Genomic DNA, 16839 nt, shown 5'->3' on the forward strand with positions numbered 1-16839 from the left:
TATACGCCTGACCGTATAGAGAAATAATACGATCTTGGTAAAGGTCGTTGGATGAATCCAAACCGATTTCCAGATGAGGGAGGATCATACCTGAAGCAAGTGCACTGTGCAGTTGGAATGAGAAGCACGGATACCCAATTCGTAAAGAAGAAGGTGGCAGCAAGGTACTATAGCCACTGTAAGATGAAGTCTGTCTAAGATAGGGAATAATTTGAGTTCATCTCCGACATGCAGAGTAAGGGAGATGATCTACGGAGACAAAGGAGTATAGCATCGCCCGTTCTCCCAACGAATAGATTGATATGGTGTATTTTCGACTTCTATCCCTCTTCAATGTGATACAGCGAAAAGACGGGACCGGACGCTGAATAGTCGTCAGCAAGTATTCTACAATCGATGACGAAAACTGGTTCGACTCCATATTCGCGCGCGTGGCATGCGTCGCCCGGCCGTTCGAAAACAAACAACGGACATGTCCCATCAAGGTAAATAATACGATACTATACACTCCCAAACGTGAATCCAAACACGCCCTTACATGCTATTTCATTTGGCTTTTAAGTGGTAAACAGATTGTGGCTGGCTTATAAAGTGTTTACAATAAGTAAAGTAGGTATTCATACCATGGAACTTGGGCGGTGAACCTTCCAAAATCTACAAATCATGTAAGAAAGACTTGATTATTTTTTATTTTTTTTTAAAGCCCTAAGAAAGCATTAAAGCATGTACATACTAAATGGATTGGATGTCTTCCACTAATCACGGTGGGCCTCAAATGCAATCTAGAAGGCTTTAATGGTGGACATCCCATCCTTCCCTCAGTTATCCATTTAATAATGAACAACCTATTTTTTAAGGGTCAAAGAAGAGGAACAAGGGAAGTACTTAATAGATAGAACGATGGGCCCCACATATCAAGAGTGTATATTAATCATTATGTTCTAACATATATAATGCCTTTTTTTTTTTATTGTAAAGACTTTACCTGCAATATGAAACATGACTTTTTATCAGGTTTCATATTCCAACTAAAAGTTGTAATCTGTTTCAAGCCTATAAAGCATTTACAGGCAAATACATACATTAAAATAGCTCGGTAATCAAATTACTTGTAATCCTTTCACAACTAAAGGACTTTCCAGGCATCCAAACGACCCCTGAGATTTACTAATATCTCATATTATATTAGTAATCTAATCTCTCTCTCTCTCTCTCTCTCTCTCTCTCTCTCTCTCTCTCTCTCTCTCTCTCTCTCTATATATATATATATATATATATATATATATATATATGGCAGCCATTGGGGTATTGCCGATCCATGGCAGGACCACAAAGTAAACGGTCTAGATGTTCTACACATGCACCACATGTATGGAGATAAAGAGTGCTTGCTATGTAACTGTTGAAATTTGTGGTTTTTGAAAAATATTCAAATTTCAAATTTTCAGGAATTTGTTGCCAAAATGGTTTTCAGGAATTTCAAATTAAAAAGTGCAAAAAGTGCGGTGTTTGCCTTTAGTCCCAAATCAAAAATGGTAGAAAAGTTTTTGAGGTTTACATATGGATGTGTGTGTAATATTCTTACTTGGATGTTTTGGAGATGGAGATGCTTGGGTTGCGTACGCACTGGAACACACATGCGCTCCAACACGGGCATGGGCAGTATGGCTGTAGTGGCGCTAGTTGGCGCATTTTGTACTTGTGGTGCGAGAGGTCTAGTAGGAACATAAGTATGATCGGTCTGAAATGAGCCAGAGCTTTATAGGCGACTAAGAACAGTCAGATCATAAATCCAATATGTTCAGCCGTTTCTGAAAATGGCTTGCTGCCTTAAAAGCCATAACGGTTCGAAAATGGACGGGCCATGATGATCCAACGGTCAGATCTTGTGATCCAACGACCAAGAACGGCTGGAATTAATGGTCAACGGTCAGAAACGTTTTTTAAATATTCTGAACTATTGATAGCCACTTAGCAATGGTCCACTCCCTGGTGCCTATAAAAACTGGACCATTCCGGTCCAAAATCAATCATCTCAACACTATCTCTCCCATCAGATACTCCAAATCTCCTTTATAGAATATTGTGAACATTTCCACTATCTGATTCTGTCAGAATAGATCTATTGCGTTAAACTGTTCCTAAGTAGACCCATCATGATTGCTGCAAGCTAGATCCAAACAGACTTGTCTTATCCTAAAAGGAATTCACCTGTAACCCATCAACAATTGATAAAGGGGTGAATAACACTCTAAGGATAGTATATCGTTTTTTACGTGATTCATCCTATTGAAACAAAATTCATATTTTATTTTATTTTTCATTTTCAATGTATCCAACATATTATTTTCTAAAGTAACTAAGGTAGCAGCATTTGGCCCCAGTCCATTTAGCAAAGTTTCATAATAAGAGAAAAGGTTGGTTTCTATGTATTGCACGCATAACTATCAATGGGCTGTCCGTATACGGGCCTGGCCTGCTTAGGCTTGGGTACGAATGCTATAACCAAAGGCCAGCCCGGGCCTAAAATTTAAGTCGGTTCACCAGCTCGGCCTGTTTAGGACTTTTAAGGGCATTGTGTTCGTATATCTGTCCGATGGTGCACAATGCAATTGAGGGTGGCGATGCCCGACAAGCTGTTTGATGCCTCCAGGCTACAAATCCGGTCCGAAACTAGGCTGTGGCCCTGACCCTCGATAATGCATTTCGGACATCCAACCTGTCCATCAATCATGGCCCTTGATGTTGACCCAGAGACAGAAAATCAGCACGGTCTGTGACTCAGGTGGGCCACACCAGATGGAACAGTGGAGAGGAGGCGCCCATAGCTGGCCAGTGTGGGGAACACCATCAAGTTTATAATGCAATCCGACCCATTCATTGTAGGTGTTCCACGTAGATGTTATGTGGGTCAGACCAAAAACCAGGATATTCCAAAACTCACTGGACCCCACCACCTGATTTTAGAGATTGTAGGCATGATTGGCACTGTTCCTGTGGTGGAAACGGATTGGCTACTCCCCCTGCCACCAGCCCCGTAGCTGGTGGTCGGTGCTCTGTAGGCCCCACCATGATGTATGTGTTTCATCCATTCCGTTCATCCATTTTTACAGATCATTTTAGGGTTTTATACCAAAAATAAGAGCGATATAAGTCTCAGGTGGACCACACCACAGGAAAACAATAGTGATTGGATATCCACCATTAAAATCCTCCTAAGGCCCACTGTACTGTTTATTGACATCCAATCTGTTGATTAGGTCATACAGGCCCAGATGAAAGGAATAAAACAAATATCAGCTTGATCCAAAACTTTTATGGCCCCCAAAAGGTTTTTAATGGTCGACGCTCATTCAACACTGTTTCCTGTAATGTGGTCCACTTGAGATTGGATATATCTCATTTTTTTGTCTCATACCATAAAATGATCTGGAAAAATAGATGGGCGGCATGGATGAAATACTTACATCATGATGGGGCCCACATAGCACCGACCACCAGCCATTGGCTGGTGGCAGGGGGAGTAGCCAATCCGTTTCCCCTGTGGTGTGGCCCACCTTAGTTCTTCATCAGGCTGAGTTTTTTAGGAGAGCCTTTAACCACCGTTTCTCCAGCCACCAATAGTAACTACTAGCAGCTGCTGGTTCTACCATTTTTTGTATCACAGCCCATCAATAGGAAGCTAGCCGTTAATCAGGTGGGCCTTACCGTGGATGTACCACCATCTGGAGGGAGACCAAAAAAAAAAAAAAAAACACGGACCGCTGCTGGTCTTCTTTAGCATCCATTTGCAGGCCACCGATCAGACGGTTAAGATCATCAGATGAGTGGGTCTTAAAACAGTGCTGACGACCCATGATGAGACCCACATGATGGACGGTTTCAATTATGGATCCGTGGGCCGTGACTAATTTTAATGGGACCAAAGACCCACCGAATCTTCTCGCCCCCTTCTGCCTCACCATGTGATGATCTGAACCGTTCATCTCGAAGCTCCTATGGCATATAGTCAATATGAAAGGAATCTCATCAACCCAAGATCGTCACCATACATGCAAAGGTGAGTTGGAAAACTATATTTCCTGCAACTATCTTCTCAAAGCCAGTTTGTGGGGATGATGAGATCTCTAACAAGTGATTTTTACCCCATATGGAACATCTACAATGGGAACTTTTAGATGGACGGTCTGGATCATCCGGTCAAACGGTGGGGCAGGAAAAGGAAAGTGGGCCACACAGTCGTGATGTAGCAAACCTCATCCAAAAGCTTATCCAACCAAGATCACATAAACAAAATACCTCAGTTTTCCACTTTTGTTTTCTCACAAGCCATGGCTGCTGCAAGGCAACTCCTCCACTTCACACGTGCCACCTTGCACGTGCCAGTCTCCCTCCCTTCACCCCACCTCAACTTCACCTCAGTCTGCAACACCCACAAGGGCCCATTCTCTAACCTGTGCACATTATCCAACCGTCGAATTCCGGCGACTGCACCACCAAAGGCCTCGTCGGTGAGAAATGACAACATTGTGGGGCCCGAAGACGACAGCGAAGGCGTTTCTCTAGGCACCATGAAGCTCCCACCGGACACTGACGTGGGGAGATTCGAGACATTGCTCTTCCAGTGGGCCAACAGCCTATGTCAGGGAGCGAATCTGCCGCTTCCTGTGCCGTTGAAGGTCGATAAAATCAAAGGTGGAGTGAGACTGGGATTCATCAAGGTGGAAGATGGGATGACTGAGGTATGTGTGTACATTGACTGTTTGGTCTTTGCTGAAACCAAAGAATCTGGACCATTCTTTCAGGCAGTGAGGAACGGACCCTTGAAAGACCAACCACCTCCCGGCGAGCCAAGAATCATGAGAAGCCTTCTGCAAGCTTTGAAGATGTCTGCTGAAATTGCAAGAATTTAAATGGTGAGTAGATCAAAAATCAGATTCATAACATGTACATTAAGCCAACTGTTCTTTTAGCCATCAAAAGTTCCTTCATCCAGTGTGGCCCACCTAATTATCTGACTGGCCTGATCTTTAGGCCAGGACTGCCTGGTGAGACCCATCTCATGGATGGATTGGTTCTCACACGTTGAGCTGTTGAGGCCTGTTTGGATCATTGTTCTAACACTCAGTGACTCGGCATAGTCAACTCGGCTTGATAAGATTAGGAAACTGAATCACCAAGATACATGGCCGTCAGTGTGACCCAATCCCAAATCGACAAGACTCATCGACCCAAATCGACTGGTGGTGAGTGAGAGTTGAGTCACTTGCACGTAATCGACCATTCTTTCTTAAATAAAAGTTTAAAGGAATAGCCAAGGAATCAAAGATCTTTGATCAACAGACTGATCTACAAGATGTATCTATTCATTTAAATACCGAGTCAACTCAAGCAAAGATTCAGCCAAGTCTCTGAGTCAACCTGGCCGAATGGACATCGGGTCAAGTCATGATTTTTGGGGTTTTGGCCTATGGTTTGGATTTACCTAGAAAGTGAACAAGATCGAATGTAGACCGGGCCATCTGCACATTGCACAAATGTTGCTGTCCATAGAATGCATGGTGAACTGAGAAAGGAATGATATCATCCCATTCTCATTCAGACCTTTGGTGGATCATCCCGACAGGCACACAAGTTTTCTCATACAAGAAAACACCTTTGTCATCAAACTAAGAGTCCGTTGGTGCCCGAAAGGCTGCGGACAGAATCGAATGATGGTTTTATGTCTTCCGAGGCCGGCGGTCAAGATGTAGGGATTTGAAATGACAAGGTCTTGTAAAAAGGAAGAGTAAGTAGTTGAGAAAATGAAGAAATTTGAAATGAAAAATACCATATTTGCAGGTTTTAGTCTCGACTTCTTCTAGGTAATATCTCAAGATAGATTTGCTGCCCTTTTCTGAATATTCTAACAAGTTGTAAATATAATGGCTAGATAAGATTTGTAAAGCGGGCCCAAACAGTTGGGACAAGGCTATGATGAGGATGATGCCGATGGAGTTTTAGCAGGCACCAACCATGCTTTGAAAGGAATCTGATCGGATCAGGTCATCACAGTTGTTGGATAAGTGGCCTGCAAAATGCCGTTTGATGGATAGTGGTTGTTTTTCTTTTGACTCATTTGCTCTTCTGAGACCCACCATTGGGTGGGCCATTGTTGTAAATTTGCACCAATTATAACTCATCAAGTTCTCATTAATTCTTCTTGGATTTGTTCCAGCCCTGTTTAAACATACCTCAGAACATAGATTAAAAACACGAAAACCCACTCAATATCAAGCAAGAGGAAATACTAGAACTATAATGAGCTGTTGCAGTTTCCATTTATTGTAATTGCAATTTGAATCTAACCCAACAATACAAATTCTTAGAAAGGTAACTACAATTTGGTGTTTTCCAGTTTATGAACTATGTTGCAATTCAATTGGAAAGTGCATTCAAAAGCAGCCTGAATTATCAAAGCGGCATCCATCTAGATAGAGTGATACTAATGCCATAGCAATCGATTCTAGAATCCACAGTGGGACCTACCCGGGGGACGGTCTATATTACCATGTGTTGAGGCACAAGATGCAAGAAACAAGTCGCAAAGTACTGTTGGAAAAATCCTTTTAAAAATATTAACTTGCACCCCCACAAATAAAAATAAGAAGAGGAGCATGAATGGGATTTATTATCCTTCACCATGTGGAAGAAATGTATAAACCTTCAGGAAAACTCACTGGCATTCTGCTCGTTGATCCAGAATATCTATTAGAACGGCACCCTTTAGATAAGCCAATTTCCCTGAACTGGATACACTAGATGCTCTGAACCAATTTCTCACCTAAATCACCAACCCCCTACATTTTCCATTCTGAATCGTGCAACCCAGATTATGGGTCAGTTCTGATCCATATCACCAAAATTATGGTTTATTTTCTTATGGTTCTTCAAGTTGTATTTTAAATTTATATTTTGAATATCGATATTTATTCTTTGATTTGAGTTATATAAAATATAAGACGCATGCAAGATTTATGATAATAACATCCATCATTTCATATAACCAGATTATGTATACTTAGTAGCATGTACTGGAATGACCCACATACCAGGGTAACCTGCGATCGAGGTAACCTTGATCTGAATTGTGCAAAACATTGAAGTTATTCGGATAGTCAAGTCAATTTTATGCAAAATTACAGTTTTTGACCACCCAATCAATGGATCATCCCATGTAAAGTTTTAAATATCAACAATATTGGCCGATATATCCCATGATATATATTGTATATCGCACCTTTGCGATACGAAATGCACAGGTAGTGTCAATATATACCACATGTTCAATCCGGTGAGCATTTTAAATTTTTGATCCCTTTATTTTGTTCAAATTATGTTAAATCAGTGTCAAATGGTTACAAATCCGTTGGTTTTTCATGTTTTGCATGAAAAATCATGGAGTTTGAGCTTTGATTTCAATATCCATTGGTTCTTCATGTTCTCTGTGTTTTTTTTTTTTTTTTCAAAATTTTACTTCAACCAACTATCAATTGAGACTAATTTCGAAGTGTTTAGGAATATTTAATGAAATGATCATCACGTATACTCTGATTTCAAAATTTAAGTGTAGGTGATCTGATTTGGAAAAAAAAAAGGGGGAAATTTTCAAAATCTCCCCAATTTCTCCCAAATTACTTGCAATACTGCACTCCAAACATGAAATCAAGCATGTATGAGCGTTGATCTACGGATTTGTCAAGTCCTTGTCAATTTTCAAAAAATAAAAATCATTTTTTAATTGAAAATTAATAAAATATTATTATTTATTTTTTTCAAAATTCCCTTCAACCAGTTGTCAATTGAGACTAATTTCGAAGTATTTAGGAGTGTTTAATGAAATGATCATCACATATACTCTAAATGTTATGCATCCAATTTGAATATCGTTGCATTGGTTTAGTTAGACGCCGAATAACTTAGGACCCTATACAAAGGAAATCCATTATGTGCACTTCTTTTTTGAGATGTTATGATTTAAAAGTGTGAATTAAGGTCTTTTTAAACACTTGCTGAAGTTTCATTAAAAAATTCAATCATTTTCCCAATTTTTTCTCATGTTTCCCAAAAAGTGCAATAGATTACCCGATACACGATATATCCTGTGCGATAACTGATACGTATCTATATCCCAAGGATGCAATACATAATGCGATATCGATATTTCAAACATTGATCCCATGATCCGATTTCTAAGTAGTGGACTCTCTAAGGGGTGGTCGTTCTAATGGATGATCAACATCAAAGAACACCTTCTTTACAAAGTAAAGCCAATGATGAAGGTTAACAAAATGCTAACAGAAACAAAAGGGTGCCTTTGGTTGCACCAAATATCAAGATATTTCATGATAAATCAGTCAAATTTGGTGCAAAATTTCATGATATTTCATGGAATTTGGTGCAACCAAACACACCCGAAATAAAAGGTTTAAATGCCATTCCAAAACAAGCAAAATGCAATAGAGTGAAAATCTTAAATAAGCATAAATAAAGCGGTTTCACAAACAAAATGCTACAAGTGCCGAACCTCGCACTCTTCTCCATCCTTGATGTTCAGTCCCTTTGATTCGATCATGAGCTCATAAACCTTCAATATCTCCGGAAGCTTTTCCTGGTACTTCGTCACATACTTCTCCAAGAACAGCTTCTCACTCATAATAAAACTACTTGCTAACATCTTATCCTTACTAATCAGGCCCTTTGACATCAAAACCTGCAGAAACCTATACCTGGGCATGACTCGCTTCTCCAAGCTTAGCGAGAGAAGGACCGAGCGGGTAGAAATGTAAGAAGTACTCCAACCTAACTCCTTGACAAATAAATCCATTCCCCTCCTAATCTTCTCCTCCGATATTGTAATGAAGCCTGGGTGCTTCCGGAAGGCAGACAATATCTCTTCATCTGACCACCCCAAGCTCCTATAGACCTTGAATTTCATGTCCCACGTTGAACGGCTTAGACTTACCGTCATACGGACCGCCGCCACAAACATAAATGTAGACGGATTGAACCCCATTTCTTTAACCATCTTCACATTCTCATTAAACCGATCAGGGTTTAGCATCAACGCCATCGGTTGATTCGCAAGACATTTCGAAATGTGACTACTCGGGACGCCATAGTTCTTCAAAACGGTCACATTGGTCACCAATTTGTGGAGATGCAATCTAAACATGGACCGCTTGAGCAATTCAATCACGAATCTGTCCGTGCCCAACAAACTGAGGATGAAATCAAACCCCGGTTTTATTCGTCTTTCGAGGCTACAGATCAAGATGTAGGGATTCGAAACGATGAGGCCCACGATGTCGGATTCGGAGAGGCCCTTCTCTATGAAGAATTGGATCTTGGGACTTAAGCTGGACTCAGGGATGGCAAATAGGAGTTGCGGGATTCTGTTGATGATGGATTTGATGTGAGATTCTGAGAATCCATGAGATTTGAAGAAGGTGAGGACAGAATCTGGGTTCTTGGGGGTATATTTTAGCACTTTGGAGACTGTTAGAGCCTTTTTTGAGGAGAGCCCACATGAGTTCTTGAGGTATTGTAGGAAAGAAGAAGGTGGGTTTGTTTGGGAATGGGTTTTTAGAAATGGGTTTTGTAGGGATTGGATTTGGAGTGTTTGGATGTTGATTTGGAGGAGCTTTCTGTAATGAAGGAAATGGAACATCTTCTTCTTCCGTTATCCCTTTTTTTCGAAGAAATTAAATAATAATAATAATAGAGATGAAAAGTAACAAAGTTTTGATTCCTAATGAGTGAACGGCAGAGATGAAGAATACCTGTGGTTGCAGCTTCTACAATAGCTACAGCAGCTTCTTTGCCCTCTTAGAGCTTTGGTAGAGCTCTGGTAGAAGGAAATACGAACCAGTCGACTTATTTGATACTCTGTCTGCGTACGACGCTTCATACGCTGTCACTTGGAAAATGTACACGTGGCATCGACTGTAGGACCCATGTATCTCAGTTACAATTTCGAAAACCAGATTCAGCTGAACAATACTAATCTCTGATTCGTGGGCACTAGATTTTTTTAAAAGGCCATACTTCATTTTCAACCGTCCGATGAATGTTTAGCAATCAAGCATTTAGACAACCGAGCAAGACTAATCCGAACGGTTAGTTTGAATTACTTCTTTGCCACGTATGCAATTTTCCAGTGACTTCTAACTGAATGTGTATCATCCGTCACGATGCCAGAGTATCAAAGTATTTCTCACAAAACAAACACACTTGGAAAGTAACTTTGAAAAATGTACACGCGTTTCAATTCTGACAAGTGGGGCCCATGGTTAATCTGGGCCATTAGAATGTTGAATAATACATCTGATGGAGAATAAGATACAGATTAGAATATCACAGCTGTTATTTATTGGGATGCTTTTTCAGCTGAATGCAACGGTAGTTTTTTGCTTCTGCTTAATCGTCTATCTTAAATTTACATATTGAAAGTTTAAGATTGTATTTTCAAGGATATTTTCGTCCGTGGCCTATCCACCGTGTGATATAACAGACCAATGGTTTGGATTAGTGAGAAATTGGCTCACATGTCACAACTGGAAACACGTGTACAATATGCAAGTAGGTGGACACGTGGCTAGATCTAGGGGTTAAGATTGGCCGTACATCCAGGTGGGCCCGTCCTGCACATCTCCGAGTTTGGACGGACTGGGCCCAGGGAGCCAGGCCAGGTCTAGCATAACATGTTCACTTGATGAAGCTTTTATTGGTCCACTTGAGATTTGGATCTGCTATATATATATATATATATATATATATATATATATATATATATATATATATATATATATACACACACACACACACACGGAAACGCTCACCTGCGAACCAGTTCGTACGTACTACATACGAACTTTTTTGAGAACCCATCATACGTGATGTGGATCCAAAATCTGAACCATTCATGTGAAGCAGCACCTCGTGAAACCCCCCAGGACCAAGTTTTATTTTGACCTAAAACTTTGATGGGCCATGAAAAATGAAAACAGTTTCCTCCCTTGATTTGCATTTCTCTTTGCTATGGCCCACCAGAATTTTAGATCAGGGTCAAAATTTGTCACAGGGGTTTTCATAGGATTCCGAATCACATGGACCGTTCAGATAAGACACCCATGACACGTGTGCAAAGGTGCGCACGTGCGTAGGTGCGCAGGGGAGCATGACTCTCTCTCTCTCTCTCTCTCTCTCTCTCTCTCTCTCTCTCTCTCTCTCTCTATATATATATATATATATATATATATATATATATATATATATATATATATTTGGCTCATGCCCTAAAATTATACTGAGAAGTAGATGGATGAGGTGAAGGGCTTAAGGGATGCAGATTGCTTGCGATCTAAACAGTAGGAAGTTCCTGTGGTCGGAAGCTAGGTGGGGCCCACCATGATGTTTGTGAGAAATTCACCCAATCTGTCCATTTAGCCGGCTTATGTTAAAATGTGAGACGAAAAATGAGTCAGGTAAGCCGCCTATTTATCTTGGGTTGCCTTTATGCTTAGTTAAGCCTTGGCCTTATTTTTGGGACAGAACTTTAGAAAGGTTTGGGCGAAAGACTATCCTCCTAGAGAAGAAAATTCCTGTCCTTACGAGGAAAATTGACTATCATCAAAGCAACAATATCAAACTTACACGTCTACTTTATGTCCCTATTTCAATGTTTGAAAATCTATCATCCAAATAAATTCATAGGGGAATTCTTGTAGCCGAGTGCATTAGTGAGATGCCACTCTAGAAGAGTTAGAATTCTAACCTTGTGGACTCACGGGCTAAAAGACAGTCTCCGATGGACAGTTTCTATGGGGGCTTTGAAGCCGTTGCATGCTAGCATGCTCTATAGTTTTGAAGCATCACTGAAAAGCGCCCACATGCAAACGCATGTTGGTGCTTACATTTTTCAGCTGGCTCCCACGCGCATGCTAGCACGCTATGGCAACAGCTTGATTCGCTGCGGCCCCCTTCCTTGAGAAAATTCCCGTTATTAAATTGGAAGGAGGTTTGCTCCCCAACTCCCGAGGGAGTGAGTATAAAAGAGCATAGATATGGTAAATTTTGCTCTTCTTGAGAAATGAGTGTAGCATTTTGCCAATGAGGAAAAGGGTTTGTGGAAATCCCTGATTTCAGCTAAACATGGCATTTCCCATATAAGATGGTGGACCAAAAGTTCCTCTTTACACTCATTTGTCCTATATTTGAAAAGGTATTACTAAATCAACCTCCTCTGTCTTCCAAAGATCTAGTTTCTCTTTAGGCAATGGTTAAAATGTTAGATTTTGGTTTGATTCTTGGGATGGGAATAATACTCTTCTTGATGACTTCCTAGATCTTGCAACAATTAGTATTAATATTGATATCTCAGTTCCATCTTGCTTGTACTCTAGTGATGGAGCTAGATCTTGGTATCCTCTTTTAGGAGAATATTGAGGGGGTAGCGAGGTTGGTAGCCTAAATGCTCTTTTGACTCGATTGTAGGTCATTTCAACCTCAGTTGATGAGGGTGATAGGCCTATGTCAAGGCAAGGTTGGTAGCCTAAATGCTCTTTTAACTCGAATTGTAGGTCATTTCGACATCAGTTGATGAGGGTGATAGGCCTATGTGAAGACCATCAGCTTCAGGGACTTTCTTGGTGCGCTCCTCCTACAATTCTCTCGTTCAATCCAATCGACAACATTATAAAACTATACCCCTACAAGTGAAGTCTATTCTATGGAGTTCCACCAAAAATAACCGCTTTCTCTTGGCTCATTTGTGGGGGTGAGTCGTCACAACCAACAACTTGCACAAGAGAGGCCTCATTCTTCCTAGCACATGCATTTTGTCTTCGGAACGCCGAAACAATCAATTATCTGTTCATGCATTGCCCCTTTTCAGTGGGTGTTTGAACTTGGCTAATAGTTTGGCCATGCTTAGAGGTGCATCCCACCCAGTATGGACCATGCAAAAAATAAGAGTTGCCCCAGAAGATCCTGTCCACTTGATTGTTGGCCATATACAATGGCACAAGTCTCATGCAATTCATGATGCAACACATCAACTAATACAAAACAAAATGATGATAAGAAACATATATAGAAAACTATCACGCATTCAATTGCTAGAGCTGTGTGGGGCCTACCATGATGTTTATGTGGAATCCAAGCCGTGAATTTGGTGAAAGTGAGACTCTCCAAGTTCACCATACATGCCAAGAATCATCCCAATACAAAACTCGGGTGCTCCACCACATGCAGCAATGTACTGACTTATGAATAGAGGAATTATATGAAACTCTATCAATCTCAAAGCATTTTCATTTATTTTGCACTATTCAGTTCTCTGGCAAGAATTTCCACAAAACAATAGGAACAGATGGTGGAACACTGCAACTGAATCAGTTATCTAATTCCCATCTCATATCCAACGGCGCGTTTGGGTGCACAACAGAATTTGAATTGGGAACATCCAAGTTCAAGCATGAGGAAATAATAGAACATGACAGCAATTTGAGTCTAACCAATAACATGAATTCTTAGGAAGCTAACTACAATTTGCTGATTTCTAGTTTATGAACTACTTGTCATTCAATTGGAAAGTGCATCCAAAAGCAGCCTAAGTTATCAAAGTGGCATCTGTCTACATCGAGTGATACTAATGCCATGGCAATTGACTCTAGAAACCAATGTGGGGTGTACCGGAATAACAGTTGCAAGATGCGAGCGACAAATAGCAAAGTAATGTTGGCAAAATCCTTGAGAAAAAACCTTAAACTTGCAGCCCACAAATAAATGTAAGAAGAGGATAAATGGAATTTATCAACCTTCACCATGTGGAAGGTGTATAAATCTTCACTAAAACTCATTGGCAATGGGCTCATTGATCCAGACTATCTATTAGAACAGCACCCATCAGATAACCCATCAGATAGGCCACTGCCCCAAAACCGGATACATTAGATGATCTGAACCAATGTCACCTAAATCGCCAACCTCCCACATTTTCCATTCTGAATTGTCCAAGCTGTATTATGGGTCAGTTAAGATCCATACCACCATTTTTACTGACCCAAAATTATTATTTATTTTCCTATTGTTCTTTAAATTGTTTTTATATTTATAATTTGAATATAAATATTTATTTCTGGATTTTAGTTATATACTATAATACTAGGACATACAAGATTTACGATAATAACACAGATCATTTCATATAACCACTTTATGTAAATTTAGTAGCATGTACTGAAACAACCCACATGATTCTACCCCTAATATACCATGCTGGAGGAATTAGTTTACCATCTTCCAATTCCCATACCACCTACAGTAGTAACCTTAATCTGAGTTGTGCAAAACATTGCAGTTATTCAGACTGTCAACACAATTTTGGGAAAAATTACAGTTCTTGACCGTCCAATCAATGGATCAGCCCATGACCCCGGGTTCTAGGTAGTGGTCCCTCCAAGAGGTGGCTGTTCTAATGGACGATCCGCAACAAAGAATGCCTTCTTTACATAGTAAACCCAATTGTGAAGGTTATCAAAACCCTAACATAAACAAAAGGGTGCCTTCGGTTGCACCAAATATCAAGATTTTTCATGATAAATCAATTAAATTTGGTGCAACAAAACACAACCTCAATAAAAGGTTGAAATTTCTGTTCCAAACAAGCAAAATGCAAGCGAGCGGAAATGTTTAATAGTGAAAATAATGCAATTTCACAAACAAAACATTACAAGTGTCAAACCTCACACTTTTCTCCATCCTTGATACTCAGTGCCTTTGATTCGATCATGACCTCATAAACCTTCAATATCTCCGGAACCAAACACAACCTCAATAAAAGGTTGAAATTTCTGTTCCAAACAAGCAAAATGCAAGCGAGAAAAAATCTTATATAGTGAAAAAAATGCAATTTCACAAACAAAACGTTACAAGTGTTGAACCTCACACTCTTTTCCATCCTTGATACTCAGTCCCTTTGATTCGATCATGGCCTCATAAACCTTCAATATCTCTGGAACCTTTGCCTGGTGCTTCATCACATACTTCTCCAAGAACTGCTTCCGGCTCATATTAAAACTCCACGCTAACTTCTTCTCATCATTACTAATTAGGCCCTTTGACTCCAAAACTTGCAGAAACCTATACCTGGGCATGACTCTTTTCTCCATGCTAAGCGAGAGAAGGACCGGATAGCTCAAAATGTAAGAAGTACTCCAACCTAACTCCTTGACAAAGAAATCTATCCCCTTCCTAATCTTCTCCTCCGATATCATAATACAGTTCGGGTGCTTCCGGAAGGCAATCAATATCTCCTCATCAGACCACCCCAAGCTCCTATACACCTCGAATTTCATGTCCCACATCGAACGGCTTAGACTTACCATCACACGGACCGCCTCCACGAACATAAATGTTGATGGATTGAACCCCATTTCTGTAACCATCTTCACCTTCTCATTAAACCGATCAGGGTTTAGCAACAACGCCATTGGATGTTTCGCAAGACATATTGAAATGTGACAATTCGGGATGCCATAGTTCTTCAAAACGGCGACATTGCTCACTAAGTTACGGAGATTAAATGTCAACTTGGACCGCTTGAGCAATTCAATCACAAATCTGTCAGTGCCCAAATAGCTGCGGATGAAATCAAACACGGGTTTTATACTTCTATCAAGGCTGGGGGCCAAGATGTGGGGATTTGAAACTATGAGTGCCACGACATCGGATTCGGAGAGGCCCTTCTCTATGAAGAATTGGATCTTGGGACTTAAGCTGGACTTGGGGATGGCGAAGAGGAGTTGCGGGACTCTGTTGATGATGGATTTGATGTGAGCTTCTGAGAACCCATGAGATTTGAAGAAGGTGAGGACAGAATCTGGGTTCTTGGGGGTGCGTTTTAGCATTTTAGAGACTGTTAGAGCCTTTTCTGGTGAGAACCCACATGAGTTTTTGAGGTATTGTATGAAAGGAGAAGGAGGGTTTGTTTGGGAATGGGATTTTAGAAATGGATTTTGTAGGGATTGGATTTGGAGTGTTTGAATGTTGATTTGGAGGAGCTTTCTGTAATGAAGGAAATGGAACATCCTCTTCTTCCTTTTTTCCTTTCTTTTTTCAGAAATTTTTAAAAAAAAAAAAAAAAAAGGAATGGGAAATGAAGGGCGGAGATGAAAACTTACAAATTTTGATTTTGATTTTTTTGTTTACCTAATGAGTGAATAGCAGAGATGAATAATACCTGTGGTTGCAGCTTGTGCATCAGCTTCTCTGACCTCTCGCGTCCCTCATAGAATAGTCGAAGGAAATACAAAACCAGTATTGTTATTTGATACTCTGTCTTCGTATGACGCTTCATACGCGGTCACTTGGAAATTGTACACGAGGCATCAACTGTAGCACCACTGTATCTCAGTTATAATCTCAAATATCAGATTCAGCTGAACAACAATACTAATCTCTGCTTATAGGCACTAGATTTTTAGATAGGGCCATACTCATTTTCAACTGAGTTAGGGCTGACCCGACTCGATCTAGTCTTGGGTCGAGTCAAGTCGAATTACTGGGTAACTCGGATTCGACTCGGTTTGAGTTCGGTTGGACAAAATCTACTTAGAAAGATTCACCCACTCGGTTCGGGTCCAGTTGAGTCTGAATGATCTCAACGGTTAGTTTAAATTAATTGTCTGCTACCCCAGTGATTCCTAACTGCATGTGTATCATCTATCACACTGCCAGAGTATCAAAGTATTTCACATGTGGCCCCTAACTTTGAAAAAATATACACGCATTTCAATT

General features: G+C 40.4%; 2 protein-coding genes across 5 annotated transcripts; one reads left to right on the forward strand and one right to left on the reverse strand.

Moving 5' to 3' along the window:
* The first annotated feature begins 4123 nt into the window (after positions 1–4123).
* LOC131228074 (uncharacterized) lies at positions 4124–6207 on the forward strand. 3 transcript variants are annotated; one of them, XM_058223906.1, is made up of 2 exons: positions 4124–4916; positions 5938–6207. In XM_058223906.1, exon 1 carries the CDS (start codon positions 4332–4334, stop codon positions 4911–4913), a length of 582 nt encoding a protein of 193 aa, XP_058079889.1. In that variant the 5' UTR covers positions 4124–4331; the 3' UTR covers positions 4914–4916; positions 5938–6207. The 3 variants fall into 3 exon arrangements, with proteins under 3 accessions (XP_058079889.1, XP_058079890.1, XP_058079888.1); XM_058223907.1 differs by lacking the exon at positions 5938–6207 and adding an exon at positions 5627–5847; XM_058223905.1 differs by having other exon boundaries at positions 4131–4916; positions 5933–6207.
* LOC131228069 (uncharacterized) lies at positions 4283–16271 on the reverse strand. 2 transcript variants are annotated; one of them, XR_009162704.1, is made up of 3 exons: positions 14990–16271; positions 14786–14894; positions 4283–4893 (listed from the first exon to the last, which is right to left on the reverse strand). XR_009162704.1 is itself a non-coding variant. In XM_058223898.1 (2 exons), the coding sequence occupies exons 1-2, from the start codon at positions 9707–9709 to the stop codon at positions 4858–4860; spliced, it is 1179 nt and encodes a 392-aa protein (XP_058079881.1). In that variant the 5' UTR covers positions 9710–9760; the 3' UTR covers positions 4283–4857. The 2 variants fall into 2 exon arrangements, 1 of the variants encoding a protein (XP_058079881.1); XM_058223898.1 differs by lacking the exons at positions 14786–14894; positions 14990–16271 and adding an exon at positions 8567–9760.
* Between the last annotated feature and the right edge of the window lie 568 nt (positions 16272–16839).

Source organism: Magnolia sinica, chromosome 15, assembly GCF_029962835.1.
Source record: "Magnolia sinica isolate HGM2019 chromosome 15, MsV1, whole genome shotgun sequence".
NCBI classification, from domain to species: domain Eukaryota; kingdom Viridiplantae; phylum Streptophyta; class Magnoliopsida; order Magnoliales; family Magnoliaceae; genus Magnolia; species Magnolia sinica.